The sequence below is a fragment of the Manihot esculenta genome, chromosome 7, assembly GCF_001659605.2.
Source record: "Manihot esculenta cultivar AM560-2 chromosome 7, M.esculenta_v8, whole genome shotgun sequence".
In the NCBI taxonomy this organism is placed as follows: domain Eukaryota; kingdom Viridiplantae; phylum Streptophyta; class Magnoliopsida; order Malpighiales; family Euphorbiaceae; genus Manihot; species Manihot esculenta.
The window spans coordinates 27,563,175-27,581,296 of record NC_035167.2 but is presented as its reverse complement, the minus strand read 5'-3'; the positions used below and the strand labels follow the sequence as shown (position 1 = coordinate 27,581,296).

Sequence of the window (18,122 nt, the reverse complement as noted above, 5' to 3'; positions counted from 1 at the left end):
ATTAAATTTTAAATATTAAAAATAAAATAAAATAAATAATAAAACAAATTAAACAAATCAAACTGAATAGAATCATGATAATATTTGATTTCTACAAATTTTATTCAGTTTATTTAGTTGATTCGATCTTCAACGGAATTGACCGAATACCCTCTGGTTAAGTTTTTCCCTTGTTTCGTAATGCCTGCTATTTCCCATTCTCAAAGCGACTCCGGATTCCTTGCCCCGTTTTGAATCCATCCCATTCTGACTTTCGCCTGTTAACCCGAACCCGCTTGTCAACCGTTTAAAACCCAGAGGTAAGCTTCTAGGTTTTTCATCTACAGTCATCGTGAGGTTGACTCTCTATTTCTGTTTCGTGTCAACAAAGGAACAGCGGAACCATCTTAACTCATCATCAAAACTCAACAAATGGCATCCAGATTCGCTCTGAACCGACTCTGTATTACTCGCTCTATGGAGTCAACTCGGGGGGCAACTCGCTACTTCAGCGATGGCAAGGGCCGTGTCCTGAGCGAAGAGGAACGCGCTGCTGAGAACGTCTATATCCAGGTTTCTTTCTCTTCTTCCTTTTTCCCGCTCTTAAATTTTCTTATAATTTTTTGCTAGTTTTTGCGTTAGTTCCTGTTTGGCTATCGAGAAAGTGTCGTGAAATAGAAGAAAATCGAAATATTTTAAGGTAGATATATATCATAATAAAGCATAAAAGTGCCGCTCCTTTTGATGTATTAACGATGTAACTACTTTGCTTCGTTTGAGCAATTGTGCTTGCTTAACAATACTTCTGTAAAGAATGATTCGGTTGGAGCGGCTGGGTTCAGGTGGTTTCTTCGTGGTCTCCGGGCGATCCGATGGCTGCCCTTTATTAGTTACAATTGATTGATCCTGTTTCGAAAGAAAATAAAAACTATAGAATCAGTTTGATTGAGAGGAAAATGGAAGATGTAGCTTGTTGTGCTAAGTGATTTTAAAGCTATGTTAAGATGGTTGGTGTTTTTCAGATAAGATGATATTCTTTTCCCATTTTCTCTCTACTCCCTCTTCTCTGAGACTTGGATTAAGTAGGTGACTTTAATTTCCTCGTTTGGTTGTTGTGATTTTTTTTTATTGATATCCCAATTAATTTGTTTTTATTGTTATTTGATGTTTTTTGAATTTTTTTTTCCCAAAGAAAATGGAGAGGGAGAGGCTGGAGAAGCTGAAGCAGAAGGCTGAGAAAGAAAAGGCAGAGAAAGAGAAAGAGAGCGCTGACAAGGTATGAACAGTTTTTCCTTCATTGTGTTTAAGTGGGTCTATGCACTAATGACTGTGATGACATCAATTGGGGAAGTGAATTTTTTTTTTTTTGTGATTTCCAGCATTTTCCTGTTTATTCAAAATCTTTCTTTCTACCAGTCTGCTTTTCATGAGTTTAATTGCTTTTGAAATGGAGAAAGGAAAAAAGGAATGACCTAAGATTAGACTTATTCTGGTGGTTTGGATGTATAAAAAATAATGGTGTTGGCCAATTGTTTATATATATATATATATATATACATATACATATATCTGTGAGCATTAAAATTCAGAACCATTTTGATGTATCTGGTTTTATTATACGTGAAATATTCCTTTTTAGTGCATCTCCTGATTGCTTTGTTCATTTTGTTGCTTGACTTTGGACAAATTTTGCCATTGAAACTACTTTGACCCTAAGTTTTAAACTGTCATATAGAAGCTTAATACCTGTTTTTGGCTAAAACATTTGATCTTTATCATCTTATGTGAGTCCTCCTTATTGGTAAGCAAGTGAGCATGTAATTTGTCTTCCACCAAACCACATCCCCACCCTCCAACAGGCCCGGAACCCACAAAGCCACAAAAAAAAGGCAACAAAATGTGTTAGTAGTTACCTTATTAGTAGTACAAGAATTACAAAAATGTTCATGTCCGTAATTCTGTGTTTTGTTGTAGCAATCAAATTTAAAAGTTTGGAGACTAGATGTCTTGATGTAATATCCTGAGTCTGCAACTTTTGCTCATAAGAATTTTATAGAAAGAGTTAAAAAGAGGGGAAAAACTTAAATGAAAAAAGAGGCATTGTGCATTGGTTAAGTTCCAGTTGAGGGTGGGAGTGCAGATTGGAAAACTAGCTTCCAGCTTTCACTTGGAAAATCAGCATAATGTAGTGTTGTGGAAGCCATGATGAATGGACTTGGTTACTATTACTTGCTCATTTTTTACACTCTTATAGACACTGCTTAAATGTGAGGTTTTGATTTTTCTATATTTTTTGAAAAGGGTGGTGCAGGGGCTTGATTCTCTAAATAAATTTTCCTTGCCGTAAAATCTCAAAAGCAAGCTGAATATGGATCCTACTTGAATTTGTTAATTGAATGTTGAGTGAGTAGTGGTTGGTGTCATAGATTATGCTGTTTTGACTTAAAACTACCAATTGCATTGGTTGAAGGTGTGATGTTCAAGGATCAGTGTCAGTTTCATATGTTTGTTTTATTTTCTCTTTTGCAGAAAACCGAAGGGAAGCCGTAAGGATTGAATTCATCGTTTGCTCTTGATGAGATGATCATTTGTGGAATAATCATCACAAATAAAAGTGCGACTCTTAACATGTCATGATGATCTTCCTAATGTCTCTTGAGCTGTTGTAAACTTGTAGCTGTAACTGTGTTGTTGAATCTGGTGGTTCATGTTTTAAAAAATTTGAAATGTTTGTTAATAAAATAGAAGTTGCAAATTAAATTGTTTCATACTCAAGAAAGTTAATGCAATGTTTGGATATCAATAGTTGAAATTATGGATTTGGTTTTAATTTTAGTATAGAATATGGATGAAATTATGGATTTTAAATAATTTATATTATTTAACAAGGATCTTTCAAAATGGACCATCAATAACACTATTTTATTAGTAATTTTAAACTCACATTTAAATAAAATGAGTGCAAATTCTGAAGTTAAAATATATTTCTGGCTTTAATTCAAATAACAAAATATATTTTATTAATTTCAAATCTATTTGAAATTCAGGTGATACGATTGGAGTTAATCTGTGGATATAAAATATCTAATAATTCATAAAATTAAATATTTAAAATATTTAAATATTACTTAAAGTATATATATATATATATATATATATATATATATTTAACTAAACAAGAAATATAAAATATTTAAATTTAAATATAATTTTTTACCATTCAAATATAGATATATAATCATAAAAATGAATATAAAATTAAACTCTTAATCAAAATAATCTACAACGGACAGAAAACAAAACCAAACAAACAAACAAAACGTAACGTCATGCAGGTGAGGAGCGTAAAAAGGGCGGATTATGTTGCTAAGAAAGGAAGGGGAAAACCTTCCCTTCCTCTTCAAGCTTTCTCTATTTATTTATCCTAATCCCATTCCCTTCTGTGCATTCAGTCACCAACCCAATCCCATAGAAAGGGACACAGAGCTTTTGCGACTGCAACTCTACACATTTATCCAAATTCTCTTGCCCCTTTATCATATGTTGAATGCTTCATCGGGAAGCACTCTCTGTCTTCGTTTTGTTCGAATTTACTCTTCGTCTGGTGCCTTTGCGTGTTGAACAAGGCCTTTGAGCCTTGCCCTTTTCTTTAACAATGGGGAATTGCCTTAACCACTCCAAGAAATCGAATGCTGAGATAGCTCCTTTTGATTTTATCAAATCCACCACCGCTATTAAGTTGTATGGCTCTCCCACCGCGGCCTGCACTGCTTACATTCGCTTCGCACTCCTCTACAAGACACTTTCTCTCGATTTTGTCCCCACCACTGACACCCCCGATAGCCAACTGGTCCTCCAAATCGGGTCTAAAACCGTTTCGGGGTCTCGCGAGACACTGCTCCGGTTTATAGATGCGAAATTGCCGCAGCCGCCATTGATGTTGCCGGAGATTGAGGGTTTTGGTGAAACGACTCCATGGATAATGAGGGCGGTGGTGTTGCAACATCGGAGTATGAGGTGGCACCTGGAGAGGTTAGTAAATTGGGGAGAGGATTTGACGACACGTGGAGGGAGGAAGACTGTAGATCCGGCGATGGGTAGTCCTAGGATGGAGATAAGAAAATTTAGCAAGAGCTACTCCCAGTTGCTCGAGATCATGCTTGAACACGCGCAGATGGAGGAGCGCGTGGTTTTTCCTATCCTGGAAATGGCTGATCGAGGTAAGAATAGCTTTGGTTCTTAAAAAATGAAAGTTTTCTTTACAAATAAGAAATGGATTTATGTACTCTATAGAAGTGTATAGATTGATTTTATTTTGAGAAAATTACTATTTAGTTTCTCAATTTTAAAAAATTATTAAAATATTTTTAAAATCTCCTTTTCTTTATTATTCAGTATTTTATTATTTAGCTGTTTATGAGAACAATGCATGTGGTGAGCATATTTGTAAATTGACTATAATGATGCAGGGATATGCAGAGCTGCAAATGAAGAGCATGCAAGGGATCTACCTATCATGAATGGTATCAAAGAAGACATCAAATCCATTGGAGTTCTTGATACCGGAAGCCCCGACTACCGAGAAGCTCTCTGCAACCTTTCTACTCGGCTGAAATCATTACTGGTATAAGCTCAGCAATATTTTAATTTGTGCCTTAACACATTTAAAGTGCATGGCAAGTCAATTTTCACCCCCATTAGCGCCTTTATTTGAGTTTTAAACTCCTTATGATTTGGACTTTTCTGTATGTGCTAATAGGAACACTGTAAAGAACACTTTGAGGAGGAGGAGAAAGATTTACTGCCATTGATGGAGGCTGTGGAGCTGAGCAAAGAGCAGCAACTAAAGGTATTGGAGCAGTGTTTTGATCTGATGCACGGAACTGATTCACATTTGTTCAACTTCCTAATTGAAGGTCTTCTCCCTTGGGAAGCAATGCATTACTTAGATTTGATCTTAACATGCAAAGACGAAGAAAAGGCAGCCTCCATGCTTTGCAGTATCATTGAATGAGACATAGAAGTTGGTTCCATCTTATATGGTACATATACGATGACAAGAATGGATTATAGAATTTGACATATTGTTACTTGACATAATCAAGATATGGGATTTATGAATTTCAACATGTTCATAGAACGCATGATGTTTTCTTTACTCTTAACTACAGGGAATAAATTGATGTCAGTTTGTAATCCTTACCCTCCATTTGAAATAAAAAATTTCACAAAAATTCAATTGAACTGATTTTTTTATCATAATTATCTTATTTGGAATGAAAGAATTCAATTTTTTTTAACTGAAATTTTTCATTCGAGAAGAAGTTGAAATCTTGCATGATTTTTATAAGAATTTATTTGAATTATCCTTTACAAACTGAAGCATACCAAAGAAAGAGTTAGTGTTTATATACTAGAGTTATAATGATATTTGTTAGTTTGTAATAGTATTTGAAGAATGTTCATACTGTATATAAAAGAGATTTGCCTCGGAAACGCAGCCTTAAAATGTAGGATGCTTTTATATTGAAGTGTAAACTGTCTTCGTTATTTTTTCTAATACCCTTAATGATGGTTTTGAGCTTCAGTTTTATTATTGGAATTGATTATTCAGCAAGCATTAAAAAATTCTCTGCTTTACCATTCTGGAACCTTATTTATTGTCTTCTAGTGAGGTACTCAACTGTGGATAATAATAAATATGTAAATGCACATTATATCGTATTAAATATATTTTTTATAATTAATAAAATATTAAATTTTAATGTGGTTACTTTATAAGTTTGATTATGTTCTGGTATACACTGTTTTGGTGTATTTGATTAATTTGATTATGTTCTTCATCTTTTGAGAGTGAGACCGTGAGATTGAGACACTGGTGCCTATTTGAGCAACGAACAGCTCTCGATTCTAAAACTAACCTTCAACTTGAAACCGATTTTATAATATTTTTCAATGTTCTCATTTAGAGTAATTAACAGAAGGTGATTTGAATAGTATCATGCATATATATATATATATATATATGGTTCACAAGCTGCAGAGCGCAGGCTTATTGACTTGCAAGAATTGGTATTACAGAAAGGCTGCAAACAGGAATCCACGAACGAAAGGTACATAATACAGTCAAAACGATCTATCATCTTAGGATAATGGATTGGATTAATCGTATGTTTGCATCTAAATATTACATTTATATGTGCAAAGTAACAGCAGCTAAGGTGGCCATAATCATAGGGGAAAATCTTATGCAGTTTCTGTTGCAGTTAGCAGCACTGCAGTGGGGGTTTTGGTGGCGATTATTATTAGCAGCACCGGCTACTATAACAGGGTTAGCTGCTGTTCCTCCTTGTGAATTGCCATTGCCATTTCCATTTTCAGCTGGCCCAGCATTTGCTCCTCCATTTATGCCTGCCCCAGTTGATCGATGGCTGCTGCTATGCAGAATGCCACTTCTTCCATTGTAAGCTCCATCACTGTCAACACCATTGATTTTTTCTTCATGTCTTCCTGTAAGTCCAAAAATATCCTCCTGCAGAGAATCTATCTTTGAACATTGTTAGTCTGGCTTGGCAAACAATCAAATGGGTTTTCAGAAGGAATAAATCCATGATAAATAAGGTTAAAACATCATATTTTATATTTTTTTTCAGGGTTGGCAGTGCTGGATAAGCAGATTGCTCCAAGGAATTAATGACAGAAATAGTGACCGGTCACTCCACTCTGTCAGGGATAAGTACTGGTAGTCTGGTAATCATAAATTTTTACGATCCTCTCTCTCTTATCAACTGAATAATGAAAGGCTTTGATAGTAGAAAAGCTTTTATAGTGAAATACCAACTAATTTCAGTGGCAATCCTCTACTGCAGACAAAATCCCAGAAAAATATCAACTGGATGTTGCCAGTTAGATGCTCTAAACAGAAGGAATGTAGTTGGTTCAGATTATAAATTGGTATGTCCTCCCCTTTTTTCATAGACACTTGTGTTCTACATTCAACAATTTCTTAATGCTTAAAAGATAATGACAGAAGAAGTAAAAAAGATCTTGTAATAATACCAGAAAAAATAAAGAAGATTTTTTAATAATACCAGAAAATAAATAAGAGTTCAGATTTTGTAATAATACCATAAACTCAAATCCATATATATGAATGCAAGACACTTGTACAGAAGTCATTTGTCTTCTACCAACCAACTGCTCTGGTTTCTTGTTATGGAACTCTTTTGCATGCTATAAAATTCATGATCTTAATCCTTTCTTGGCTATGTTACACAACAAATTTCTTTCTGATGGAAAGTTGTGGCTCAAATGAAGCTTAGAAAAATGGGAAATTTGCAGAGAAAGTAAAAGAAGAATTTATAATACCTGAAACAAAAACCTTGTGGTCTGGAGATGAAGAAGCTAAAAAATACAAGGAGGTGAAGAATATAAGAAATAACACCATCATCTTTTTACTTCCCATTTGTGTTGCCTCCATCTCATGCAAAAGAAGGGCTTCATGATAATCTAAAGATAAATTTGATATTCTCCAAAAACATCTTATACATAAAAGATTCCATCCCAGCCTGTATGATGGTGAGGAATTTATTCTACATGCTATACGAAGGAGTTTTTTCTATCATAAAAAGGTCTAGTTTATTTTTAATTTTTTATTTAAATTAATTTAAAATTTTTAATTTAGTTTAAAAATTAAGAAAGTGAGATAATCTCTTTTAATTTTTTTAGCTAAATTAAGAATTTTACTCTAGTCTTAAATATATTATATTTTATTAAATTTTAAGTGTATTAATTTTAAGTATATTAATTTTTTAATTTTATAGTCTTAAATATATTATATTTTATTAAATACAATCTTTTGAATGCATTTTTTACTTTTTAATAGTTAATAATAATGCCCACTCCACTTGTCACCTCGTTCTTGTAAGGGCCAGCAGTTTATTATCATCTTAGATTTGGCTTCTGCTGGATAAGTTCTCCTTTGCATCAGTCGCTGTCTGAATTTTAATGCTTCTTGAAAATTTAAAGTTTAATGAAGTAAAATTTTTATTTTTTTAGTTTAAATTTATTTTTAAATTATAATTAAAAAATAAAATAAAATAAAATTGTTTATCAAAATTTTACAGTATAATTTACATTCTTTAATATATTTAATTTTTTTATAATAATTTAAAAGAAAAAATTAAATAAAAAATTAAATTTAATATTTTTAATATTTGATGTATAGTTTAAAAATAAATTTGATATTTTATTAATTACAAATTATTTATTAACAAAAAGTGATCTATATTTTTAAAAATTTATCAAAATATTTTTAAATTTTAATTTCATTAAATAATTTCATCCCGAATTATTAACACTTTAGAAAAGATTACAATACCCTATGTTAAAATGTATAATTATTTAACTTTTAATATTTATAAAAGTATAATTATTTATATTTTTCTAAAAGTTATATGTCAAGAATTAAAAACCATATAACTTTCCAAACACTAAAAAATATAAAAATATTTTTTAAAAAATAAATGAAACCTTAATATAATATAATTTACAAATTAAATAGTTTTTATTTGAAATTCAATTACTAGTATACTTAAAAAATAAATAAAAATATTTAAAAAATATAATAGAATAAAAACTTAAAAATGTTACAATGAATTATTCAAATCAAGAGATAAAATATATTTTTTTTACTAATTTAAACGCACATATACCATTCAGCGGCAAGATTAGAACACAAATTAAAATCGTAGCAATTTTAACTATTTCTTCAATCATATATAATCTACACAAGCATTTTGTCCATAATCGATATCCTTTGAATTAGAAGGGGAATAATCCAAGTCAGCTTTGGTAATTTGAATTCGGCCAATAAGAAATATATTCGACCAAAAATACGAAGTGTGCCAATTGATGCTCCTCTACCTCGGACTGATATGGAGAGAAAGAAATTTGTAGATTTTAAGGTTTAGATTTTCTTTTTTTCTTTTTTTCATAAAACCTTTTAAGGAGAATAATTCAAATGCATATCTTCGAAATTTATGGAGAATAATTCGGTGAAGTATAAAATTCTTGGTGCATGGGTTCCCTTTTCAAGCCAATATATATATATATATATATTTTTTTTTTTTATTCTTAGGGTATTTAATTTTTAAGTGCACAAATTAAATTCTTAAACATTTTAATAATTTTGTCTAATTTTAAAATTAAAATTGAAAGAAAGTGCATCCATATAAATATAACAACACATGTTATTTTTTTAATTATTTTTTCATGGTTTATATGGCATATGGAATAATTATTTTTTAAAAAAATAAATTAAATGGCGTAGAAAAATCAAAAGTTGGGTTCCTTTTGTGATTTAATCACAATATTTAATTCTTAACTCTGCTGACTAAATTTTTAAATATTTTTATAATTTTATATTTAATCCAAAGGATATTATTATAATTTTTATCAAATTAAAAATTCTTAATCTTCAAAATTCTTTTCTTATATTTTTTCCCAAAATTTCTTTTAAAAAATCAAATAAGGAAAAAGAGAATAAATGTCAATATTTCTTAAAGAAAATATAATTCGAAAATCAAAATTGTTTTATTTAGGAGCTATTAATATGAAGAATTATAATAATAACATTTTTGGATTAAAATAAATTGCCAAAACATTTAATAGTTTGGTTTGTTGTGCGAATAATTAAAATTTTAAATTAATTAATTCACAAATGATTGTAAGTATTTGGATTTTTTAAATATCAATAGGCCTAATTTTTTAAAAAATTGTTATCTTGTATAACTTGAAATCCTACAAAAATCTAATAAAAACTGATATATATCATGCTATAAGGATATATTTTTTTTAATTTAAATTTAAATAAAATAACAAAAATATTTAAGCATTTAACATGTAATGCCAAAATTTAAAAATTTGAATTAAATTAGCAATGACCACAAGGTTTTTTTTTTTTTTCCTTATACTATCAGCAAAATATAATTACAAGAAGATTATTAAATTAATTCTTTAATTAATACAATGTCCGATTTAGAGAAAGTAAGCTTTTAAAATAAAATTTAACAACTATATTTATAAAAATATTAAATTAATATGGAATACAGTTAAAAACTTAGGAAATCTTCAAAATAATTATTATTAGTAATAATATTTTGTCACTACGTGAGTATTATGTGTTATTAATTTAAGAATTACATAGATATTACTTCTTCATTTCTTCATGCATAATTTGATGTGGACGAAATGAATCATAATATTGAGAATGGGTGGATTCGTCCAAACTCAACCACAAAAAATATTTTGAGCATAAGTTTTGCTATGAGTATAGCATTACTATAAAGACCTTATTTTAAAAAATTTATCACAGCCTTTTATTTGCTTTTGGTTATATACAACCCGTCACAAAATTTAAAAACGCGGTTTACAGTCTCAAAATGGCCTTTGAAATTTTTTGTCAATATTTTTCGAATTTTTTTATACGCCTATTTAAGGAAAACGTCATATTTTATTAAATAATTTATTTTTTATTAATAATTACAGATTTTTCTCAGAATCTATTTAGAATTTAAATCTTAAACATTTTTATATTGCATCATAATTGAATTTTTATTTTGATTTGTTGAATTTTTAAAATTTTAAAGTAGCTCAATGACTTCTAAGTTAACTATATGGGGTAATTTGGTTGAGAGTTTTGTTTTCAAATTGTATGAGAAAAATTCAAGTCCCTTTATCCTTAATGCAATTTCAACAACTGTAAGAAAATTCAAAAGTGATGTATTCTTTAATAATAAAGACCAGTATATCTATTTTCTTTTGTGAAATATGTAATTATTTTAGATACTAACATTCAAATATTTATTTGGATAACATGGATGAGGTTTCTTTCTCTTCAGCCGGTGCTGCAAAATATATATCAATCTTGAAATGACATGAACCGCCAGTCTTATTGCAAGGTTGGTTGATGCTTTCTATTGGTATTTAAATATTACCCTATTGTGAATTTATTTTAGTAATGATAACTTGTGAAGTAGGTTTGTACCTATTTCCAATGGTGTGCAATTTATTCAAAGTCAAGGTGTTGATATTCTTTTAAAACAGCAATTGTTTGGAAATAGGATAACTATAAAATAGTTGGTGGATAGTGATTGATTGAGATATTTATATACAAGTTTGTATTCTACTTAGTTTTATTTTTTTTTCCAACCCTCATTTTAAATTATTTTTTATTAAATAGTGAAAAATAATTTTTTAATCATGTTAGAGGGAGAATATTAGATACTGATGTGTTCTGCAATCAAGAGAATAGGGTTTACAATACAATTGTAAATTTAGTCGGAGAGAAAGGTGTTTCTCCCTTCTTATTCCTTTCCATTTGTCTGCTAGTGACGCTTAACGGCTTCTCTACTATAGTGTCACGTGTCTCTGTCGTTTAGATCCGTACGTATGGATGCGTCAAAATCCTTTTTTACACCATACGGCCATTTAATTCCTCTGGCGCACATGCAGGGAGGGCTGCGAAGTGACTGGGCTTACTGTCTTTTCTCATATCACATCACCGGACTGGATTTCTTCCCATTGGACCTAGGTTCACGGACAATCCGACTTGCCCCGCATATCTGGATTAGGGCTGAAGAGACTGGACCGGTTATCCAAAAAATATTTCGTGGACTTTGGGTCAACGCTGTCTTCTTGGACCCTGCCTTGTCCAGCAATGGTGAGACCCGGCAGTTATCAGATACTAACAACTTTTTTAGTGGGTATTACATTTCTGAATTTTGAATTTCAAAAATATTGATAAGTGAGGAATTTCTAGAAATGAAATATAAGTCCAAAAAATCAAAGGGGGTTGTTATAATAATCACAATTGAAATTAGGTGCATCAGAACACCCGTTGATCAATGTTGCACACAGCAAAATTACACTACCAATAAACTTTTTGATATATGGTTTGACATTATTATCTTTTTACTCCATCATCGTTAGGGTTAAGGTTAGCATTCGGTTGATTCGATTTAAAATTGAACCAAATTAAATAAACCGAAACTCAAAATTTCAGTATTTATAAAAATTAAATTGAATTGATTTAATCAAAAGTTAAATCGAATCAAACTGATCTGATTCAATTTAAATTTTTAATAATCTTTTTATCTTTTACACTTTATTTTTAATATTTTAAAATTTAAATAAAATATTTTAACCTTAATCTAATCTCTCAATATTATTGAAAATAATAGAGAGATTTACATTTTAGTTCTTAGATATTACCATTATTAATAAGTCATTTCCTACATTTTCAGAAATCTATTAAAACATCCTTAACTTTTCTTTCTGTCAACGAAATAATACTTCTGTCATCTTTTCTATTAAAAATAAATAAAGGATGAAAGAAAAAAAAATTAAAATTCAATTTTGTCCTAAAATAAAATTCCTTATTTAGTCCTTGGATATTGCTATTATTAACAATTCAGTCCTTACATTTTCAAATATCTATTAAAAAGTTATTATCTTTCCTCATATCTATTAAAATGTCCTTATCGTTTTTTTCCGTCAATGAAATAGTCTCTTCTCCTCCTCATCCTCAGAAAAGAAGAAAAAAAAGAAGATGATGATGATGATGAAGGAGAAGAAGAAGAAAAAGAAGAAAAAAGAAGAAGAAGACCTCCTCCTCCTTAAAAACGAAGAAAAAAAAAAAAGAAGATGATGAAGGAGAAGAAAAAGAAAAAGAAGAAAAAAGAAGAAGAAAGAGAAGAAGAAGAAGATGATGATGATGATGAAAAAAAAAAGAAGAAGAAAAATCTCCTCCTCAAGAATAAAAAGAAGAATCAAAGAATAAGAAGAAAAAGAAGAACCAAATAAGAAGAAAAGGAGGAAGAATCAATGAAGAAGAAAAAGAAAAAGGACAAGGAGGATGAAAAGAAATGGGGTAATTTAGTTTTTTGCCTATATTTTTAATGGTAGAAATAGACGGAATGACTATTTTGTTGACAGAGAAAAAAGATAAAAATGTTTTAATAAATTTTTGAAAATGTAAGGACTGATTTATTAATAATGACAATATCTAGGGACTAAATTGTAAATTTCTCAATATAATATATTATTATCACTAATCGGTTCGGTTCGATTTTTTAATTTTTTTTATTAAAACTGAATCAAATCAAAATAACTGAAATTTTTAAAATTAAAAATCGAACCGAACCAAATCGAAATGAATAAAAAAATAAATTTAATTTTTAAATTAATTTAATTCGATCGATTTTTTTAATTTGAACGTGCTTACTCTATGCTATTAATTTTTAAAATTAAATTATTTTTACTCTTTAAATATTATAGTTTTATTTGTCTAGCTTATAGTTACAATTTCATCATTTGTATTCATCTATTTACCTCTCTTGCTTAATGTCTCTTCCTCTTTCTTGAAAGAGAAAAGATATATTAATGTGCAAAATTATAATTATTATAAAATTAAAAGTTAAAACTATAAATAATTATAATATTTAATGATTATTTAATAATTTATCTTAAAACATTAATGGTAAAATTAACAAATTATCCTAAGTAAGATTGAGCAACAATAGTCTCATCTATAACAATACAAAAACCAAATAAGCACCACCAACAAAAGTTGATAATTAATTAATTAATTTTTCCAAAACTACTAAACCTTTAGAAAAATAAAATAATAGAAAATGAATAATTTGAAAAAGATTCAATTTCCCTGCAGTTTTTACTCTATAGTTTAATATAATTAAATGGGTAAATTATATTTTAATTCTGAAGTTTAGTAATAATAGATTAATTTTTATATTTTTTACAGTGAATACTAAAATTTCTTCATAATTAATATGTTCCTTTCATTTTTTTACCATTAAAAATGTAAAAATATTTTTATTGGCTAAATCTTAAGATAATTATGTAAAAACTCAATAAAATAATTTCACTAAATAATAATAATAATAATAATAATAACATAGATGATCAGATTAAATGAAGATAATATTCAGCCAACAAAAAGAAGGCAAGTAAAATTTCCAGGGCCTTCTTTAACAAGATTTGTGGAAAAATAAAACAAAAATGGCACTAAAATTCCTTTTGAGTGCTAGAAAGAGAACTGCATTTTCCCTCCTAGGTGTTGGTAGCCCTAGTGTAAATCTGCTGGCTGGCATGAGCAGATATCATCCTAATTGATCCTCTGGCCATAAGATCCTTGATCGCTCTACGTGCAAGCGAACCGCTAATCTGAAAATCAAGAAGATAGTGCTGCCATTAGTAAAAGTGCGACTTTCTTCAGCAAAAAGAAAAATAACAAATACACAAATTTCATAAGCAAATTTCCAAACAAAAATCTCTTCTGAACTTGTGAAGAATACCATGCAAATTTCAAAGTTAAAAATGATTACTGGAAACCCATTACAGTCCAAAGCAAGTACTCCCACTCGCACAAACAACTACCACATGTGCAGTGGTTCGCGATCATGCCCTACCAAGGCAAATTCACAAAACACACCAATTCATGTAATTTTGTATTAATTATAACTAGTTTTGCTGAATTATACACTGGAACATGATAAACAGGGCTCCCAGTTTTTTATTAAATCAAACAAGCACTGATGGCTCAGAAATAGCTGATTGTGATATCATATTGTACAATCAATGGGAATCCGTCTGATTCTTTTCTTCATCTGCCATCGTGCATAGATAATTTAAAAGAAAAAAGAAAAAGAAATAATAAAATGAAAAGAACTAATAAATACATATATGATTGCATAAAAATTTAAGTCCAAAAGGAAACTAAAAGGGCATTTGTGATTTTAAAATGTTATACCATTGACTGTTTTATTTAAAAGGTCAAACTTTTACATCCCTAAGGTATGTCAAACTCAACACATACAATTTAGTTATTTTTGAAATGACCAAAATACCCTTAAATATAAAGAATATTTTAATCCTTGGGTTATGTCAAAATAGTTCAGTCCCTGCATTTTAATTTCATCAAGCTGGAAAAGATATATTGTTTTCATGAAAGGACGTTCAGTTTGACAGCATTAAAATATAGGGATTAAAATGTTAAATTTTACAAATAGAGGGATGTGTTAATTTTGACATGTCTCAAGAACATAAAGTAATTTTCCCTTTTTTAGAAGGGAAGCTTCTGATTACTTCATTGATTCCATTAAGAACACAAAACAATTTGACTTTGAAAACAATATACAATTTTTCCTGTCAAATTGACATGCAAGCTAGCCTGGAAGTTCACTCTATGCTATAGGTATATAATCTCCTGATGATTGTATAAGATCTAATGCTCAACGATCCAAGTGAGAAAACACAAATCAGCACCCACACTACAGGCTTCTAGCTATATGCTGAATCAAATTTCCTATCAATGAGCTTCAGGCTTTGTCTGGTATAAGCTCTACAAAAGTGTGATTATACATACAAGGAAAGGGGAAAAAAACAGATACAACAACAAAAAAAAAAAAAGAACTGCTAACTTAATAAAAAAATATGGCGTAAGGATTGTCACACAGTTGCTCAAATCAGTAGGTTAGATTAACAACAGCAGAAATGAAGAGCTACTTAGCAATTTTAAGTGCAAAGGAAGTACCCTCAATCTGTCGGACAAGATAGATGGAGTCACAAGCTTGTACTTGGGAACCTCACTAAGAAGCTTATCGTAGGTTGCTTGATCGAACAAAACCATGTTGTTCACCTTCTCCTTTTGCTTTCCCTTGCTCCATTTCTGCACATCAAACCCTAAATATCTGAGAATTATAAAATTATCTATAATATGCAAAACATTAAAATAATTCATAATAACTACAACTATAAGCACCACATTTGCACATACACCAAAACATTCATTTAAGCTGAAAAACAATTAATCGATTTTTATCTTGCTTACATTAGGATACTGATAATCTGATCAATTGTTTGATTCGAGAATCCAGCTCAATCCAAAAAATTTACAACACTTTAAAATGGTATTTCATCCAGACTCAATCACACAGAAAACTAATAATAACACCATAAATATCATTGTGATATATCAAATTTTTATATCCAAACAAAAACCACCAGAATTCAATTACCAGCACATCAGAACTAGTTTAGCACTCAAAACTTGTACCAATCAAAATACTGAAAGAGTATAACAATCAGTTAAAAGTAACATAATTTCACTTCCTTCACACACCACCAAAATTATCATATATAAATAATCTCAACTGCAAAGACTAATTCTATCTTTACTATGAAAAACTAGCAAAAACTGGAAACAGCGACAATTAAAGACATGAATATACAAAACTCACAATTATAATTGTCCAACAGCTAAAAATACTAAATTATTAGAAACTTTTATTAAGAGCGAGCGACAGAGAGAGAAATCCTAAACTTACTTTCTTCTTCTGCTTGCCTCCGCCTGACTTTGCGGGCTTTGAAGATGGTGGTGGAGCCTTGTCCTTCTTTGGCGCCTACGAAAAAAAAATAATAATAAAAAGGAGAAAAGTTAACATCACCAGTAAGATTAGCAAGAAAAGCCCACCCTTGTTTCGATGCCGAGAAAATACACAAACCAATTAACTTTAAAAATTAGGAACAACACTTTCCTACACTTTCCTAGAAACCAAACAACAATACACGCGATCGAATAGAAAATATTAGGCGAAAACATTACCATGAGATATCTCAAACTCTTGTTCCGGATAGAGCAAAACTGTACAGCTGGTGATGGCTTAGGATTATATATGCGAGTCCAGTAGCTCGCTAGGGTTTTAAATGGGAGCGTTCGTTTGGCTCTTGAATAGATGAATTCCTAAGGCGTTTGGCTAGGAGCCAACTACTGATTTTACTAAAATGGGCCTTGGCTTTTGGAGTATTCACTTGAATTCGAAATAATTAATTAAATTGAATCAATTTTGAATTTTAGTTCAGTTCATTTTAATTCAAATTTATTTTTTTATTATATTTAATTTTTAAAATTTTTAATTATATAGATTATGTTCCGTTTTAGCTAAAAGATTAAAAAAAAAGAACTGAATAGTTATTAACTATGAAGTTTTCTTTTTTAATTTTATGATTCAAAGTTTACGTAAACCTCCAACCAAACTCTTAGCGATATATATTCGCAAGTCTCGTAGCAGTTATAAAGGAAAAGAACTCATTATTAAAATGCATTAACATGCTATAAATCATAATTATATATTCACATCAATATAATCATTATAATAATCCTTATATCACTTGTAGACAATGAATGATCTATAAGGAATAGAGACACAACTCGACAACACCTCAAGCCCCCGATGGCCAGCTAGGCACAGTTCTCATTAGTGACCACCAGTCACTCCCTCCTAAAAATCCTTAGGAACAAATAGAATAGTAATGGTAGGAGAACCCTTTTAATAAATAAATAAAAATGAATTATAAATAATTATCACGACTCTTTTGATACTACTATTTTATACTTATTTTTTCCAACATTGCTTTTTGAAAATTACGTTGTTGAAAAAATTATATTTTAGTACTATAAAACTCTAGGCCCTTAACACTCCTCCACTTAAACTGTCGAAACCCTCGTCAACTGAGCTTGTCTAGAGTCTTCAATCACTTGCTTGGATGTTCAATTCTTTTCCTTACTTTGACCGGCTCTATAAGGATCGCTGCTATTTCTTTGCATAAAAGTTGTTTGCTTGAATACTAATACTGAAAGTCTTGTCCTTGCTTAATCATTTATCTTGTCGAATAAGATACTAGAAATCTTCAATCTTTTACAAATGTGACTTGAGGTTGGCATTTCAGTCTTCTCCACAAACTTGTTTGTTGGTTGGTGTATTCCTTTTCTCCTCCATGTTGACCACTACTTCTGGGTGATGATAGCTCTGTAAAAATCTTCCTTAACGAAGGGCATGTTGCTCCAACCCATTCACATAAGTGGTTGTGTAAATGGAAACCAATCAAGAAACTTTAATCTGCTTGCAAAGAAACTAATTGAATCCTTGTCGAAAAATGGTGGCGTTGCCGCATAAATGACATGCTCAACTCTATGTGGCTTTGACTTGCACTCGTTTCCTCCTTTTATTTCTTTACCAAACTGCTTATATAAGACTCACACCACACATAAGATACCAAAGCTA

The 18,122-nt window shown here is 30.2% G+C and overlaps 4 protein-coding genes and 1 non-coding gene across 6 annotated transcripts; 2 read left to right on the top strand and 3 right to left on the bottom strand.

Annotated features, from left to right (window-relative positions):
• The first annotated feature begins 228 nt into the window (after window positions 1-228).
• Window positions 229-2,739, top strand: LOC110618650 (uncharacterized protein At2g27730, mitochondrial). Its single transcript, XM_021761834.2, has 3 exons — window positions 229-552; window positions 1,172-1,255; window positions 2,509-2,739. The coding sequence occupies exons 1-3, from the start codon at window positions 412-414 to the stop codon at window positions 2,527-2,529; spliced, it is 246 nt and encodes an 81-aa protein (XP_021617526.1). The 5' UTR covers window positions 229-411; the 3' UTR covers window positions 2,530-2,739.
• Window positions 2,740-3,305: 566 nt separating this feature from the next.
• On the top strand, window positions 3,306-6,729 carry LOC110618465. Of its 2 annotated transcripts, none has more exons than XM_043958009.1 (5): window positions 3,306-4,199; window positions 4,449-4,603; window positions 4,739-6,092; window positions 6,246-6,442; window positions 6,633-6,729. In XM_043958009.1, the coding sequence occupies exons 1-3, from the start codon at window positions 3,635-3,637 to the stop codon at window positions 4,991-4,993; spliced, it is 975 nt and encodes a 324-aa protein (XP_043813944.1). In that variant the 5' UTR covers window positions 3,306-3,634; the 3' UTR covers window positions 4,994-6,092; window positions 6,246-6,442; window positions 6,633-6,729. The 2 variants fall into 2 exon arrangements, with proteins under 2 accessions (XP_043813944.1, XP_021617291.1); XM_021761599.2 differs by having other exon boundaries at window positions 6,234-6,442.
• On the bottom strand, window positions 5,998-7,535 carry LOC110618466. The gene is made up of 2 exons (XM_021761601.2): window positions 7,348-7,535; window positions 5,998-6,522 (listed from the first exon to the last, which is right to left on the bottom strand). The coding sequence occupies exons 1-2, from the start codon at window positions 7,457-7,459 to the stop codon at window positions 6,173-6,175; spliced, it is 462 nt and encodes a 153-aa protein (XP_021617293.1). The 5' UTR covers window positions 7,460-7,535; the 3' UTR covers window positions 5,998-6,172.
• A 6,406-nt stretch (window positions 7,536-13,941) lies between these two features.
• On the bottom strand, window positions 13,942-16,740 carry LOC110619429 (40S ribosomal protein S25). The gene is made up of 4 exons (XM_021762868.2): window positions 16,664-16,740; window positions 16,386-16,460; window positions 15,593-15,727; window positions 13,942-14,223 (listed from the first exon to the last, which is right to left on the bottom strand). The coding sequence occupies exons 1-4, from the start codon at window positions 16,664-16,666 to the stop codon at window positions 14,110-14,112; spliced, it is 327 nt and encodes a 108-aa protein (XP_021618560.1). The 5' UTR covers window positions 16,667-16,740; the 3' UTR covers window positions 13,942-14,109.
• Window positions 14,595-14,673, bottom strand: LOC122724281. Its single transcript, XR_006351545.1, has one exon. It is a non-coding gene; the product is annotated as a small nucleolar RNA R12 (small nucleolar RNA).
• Window positions 16,741-18,122: the final 1,382 nt, after the last annotated feature.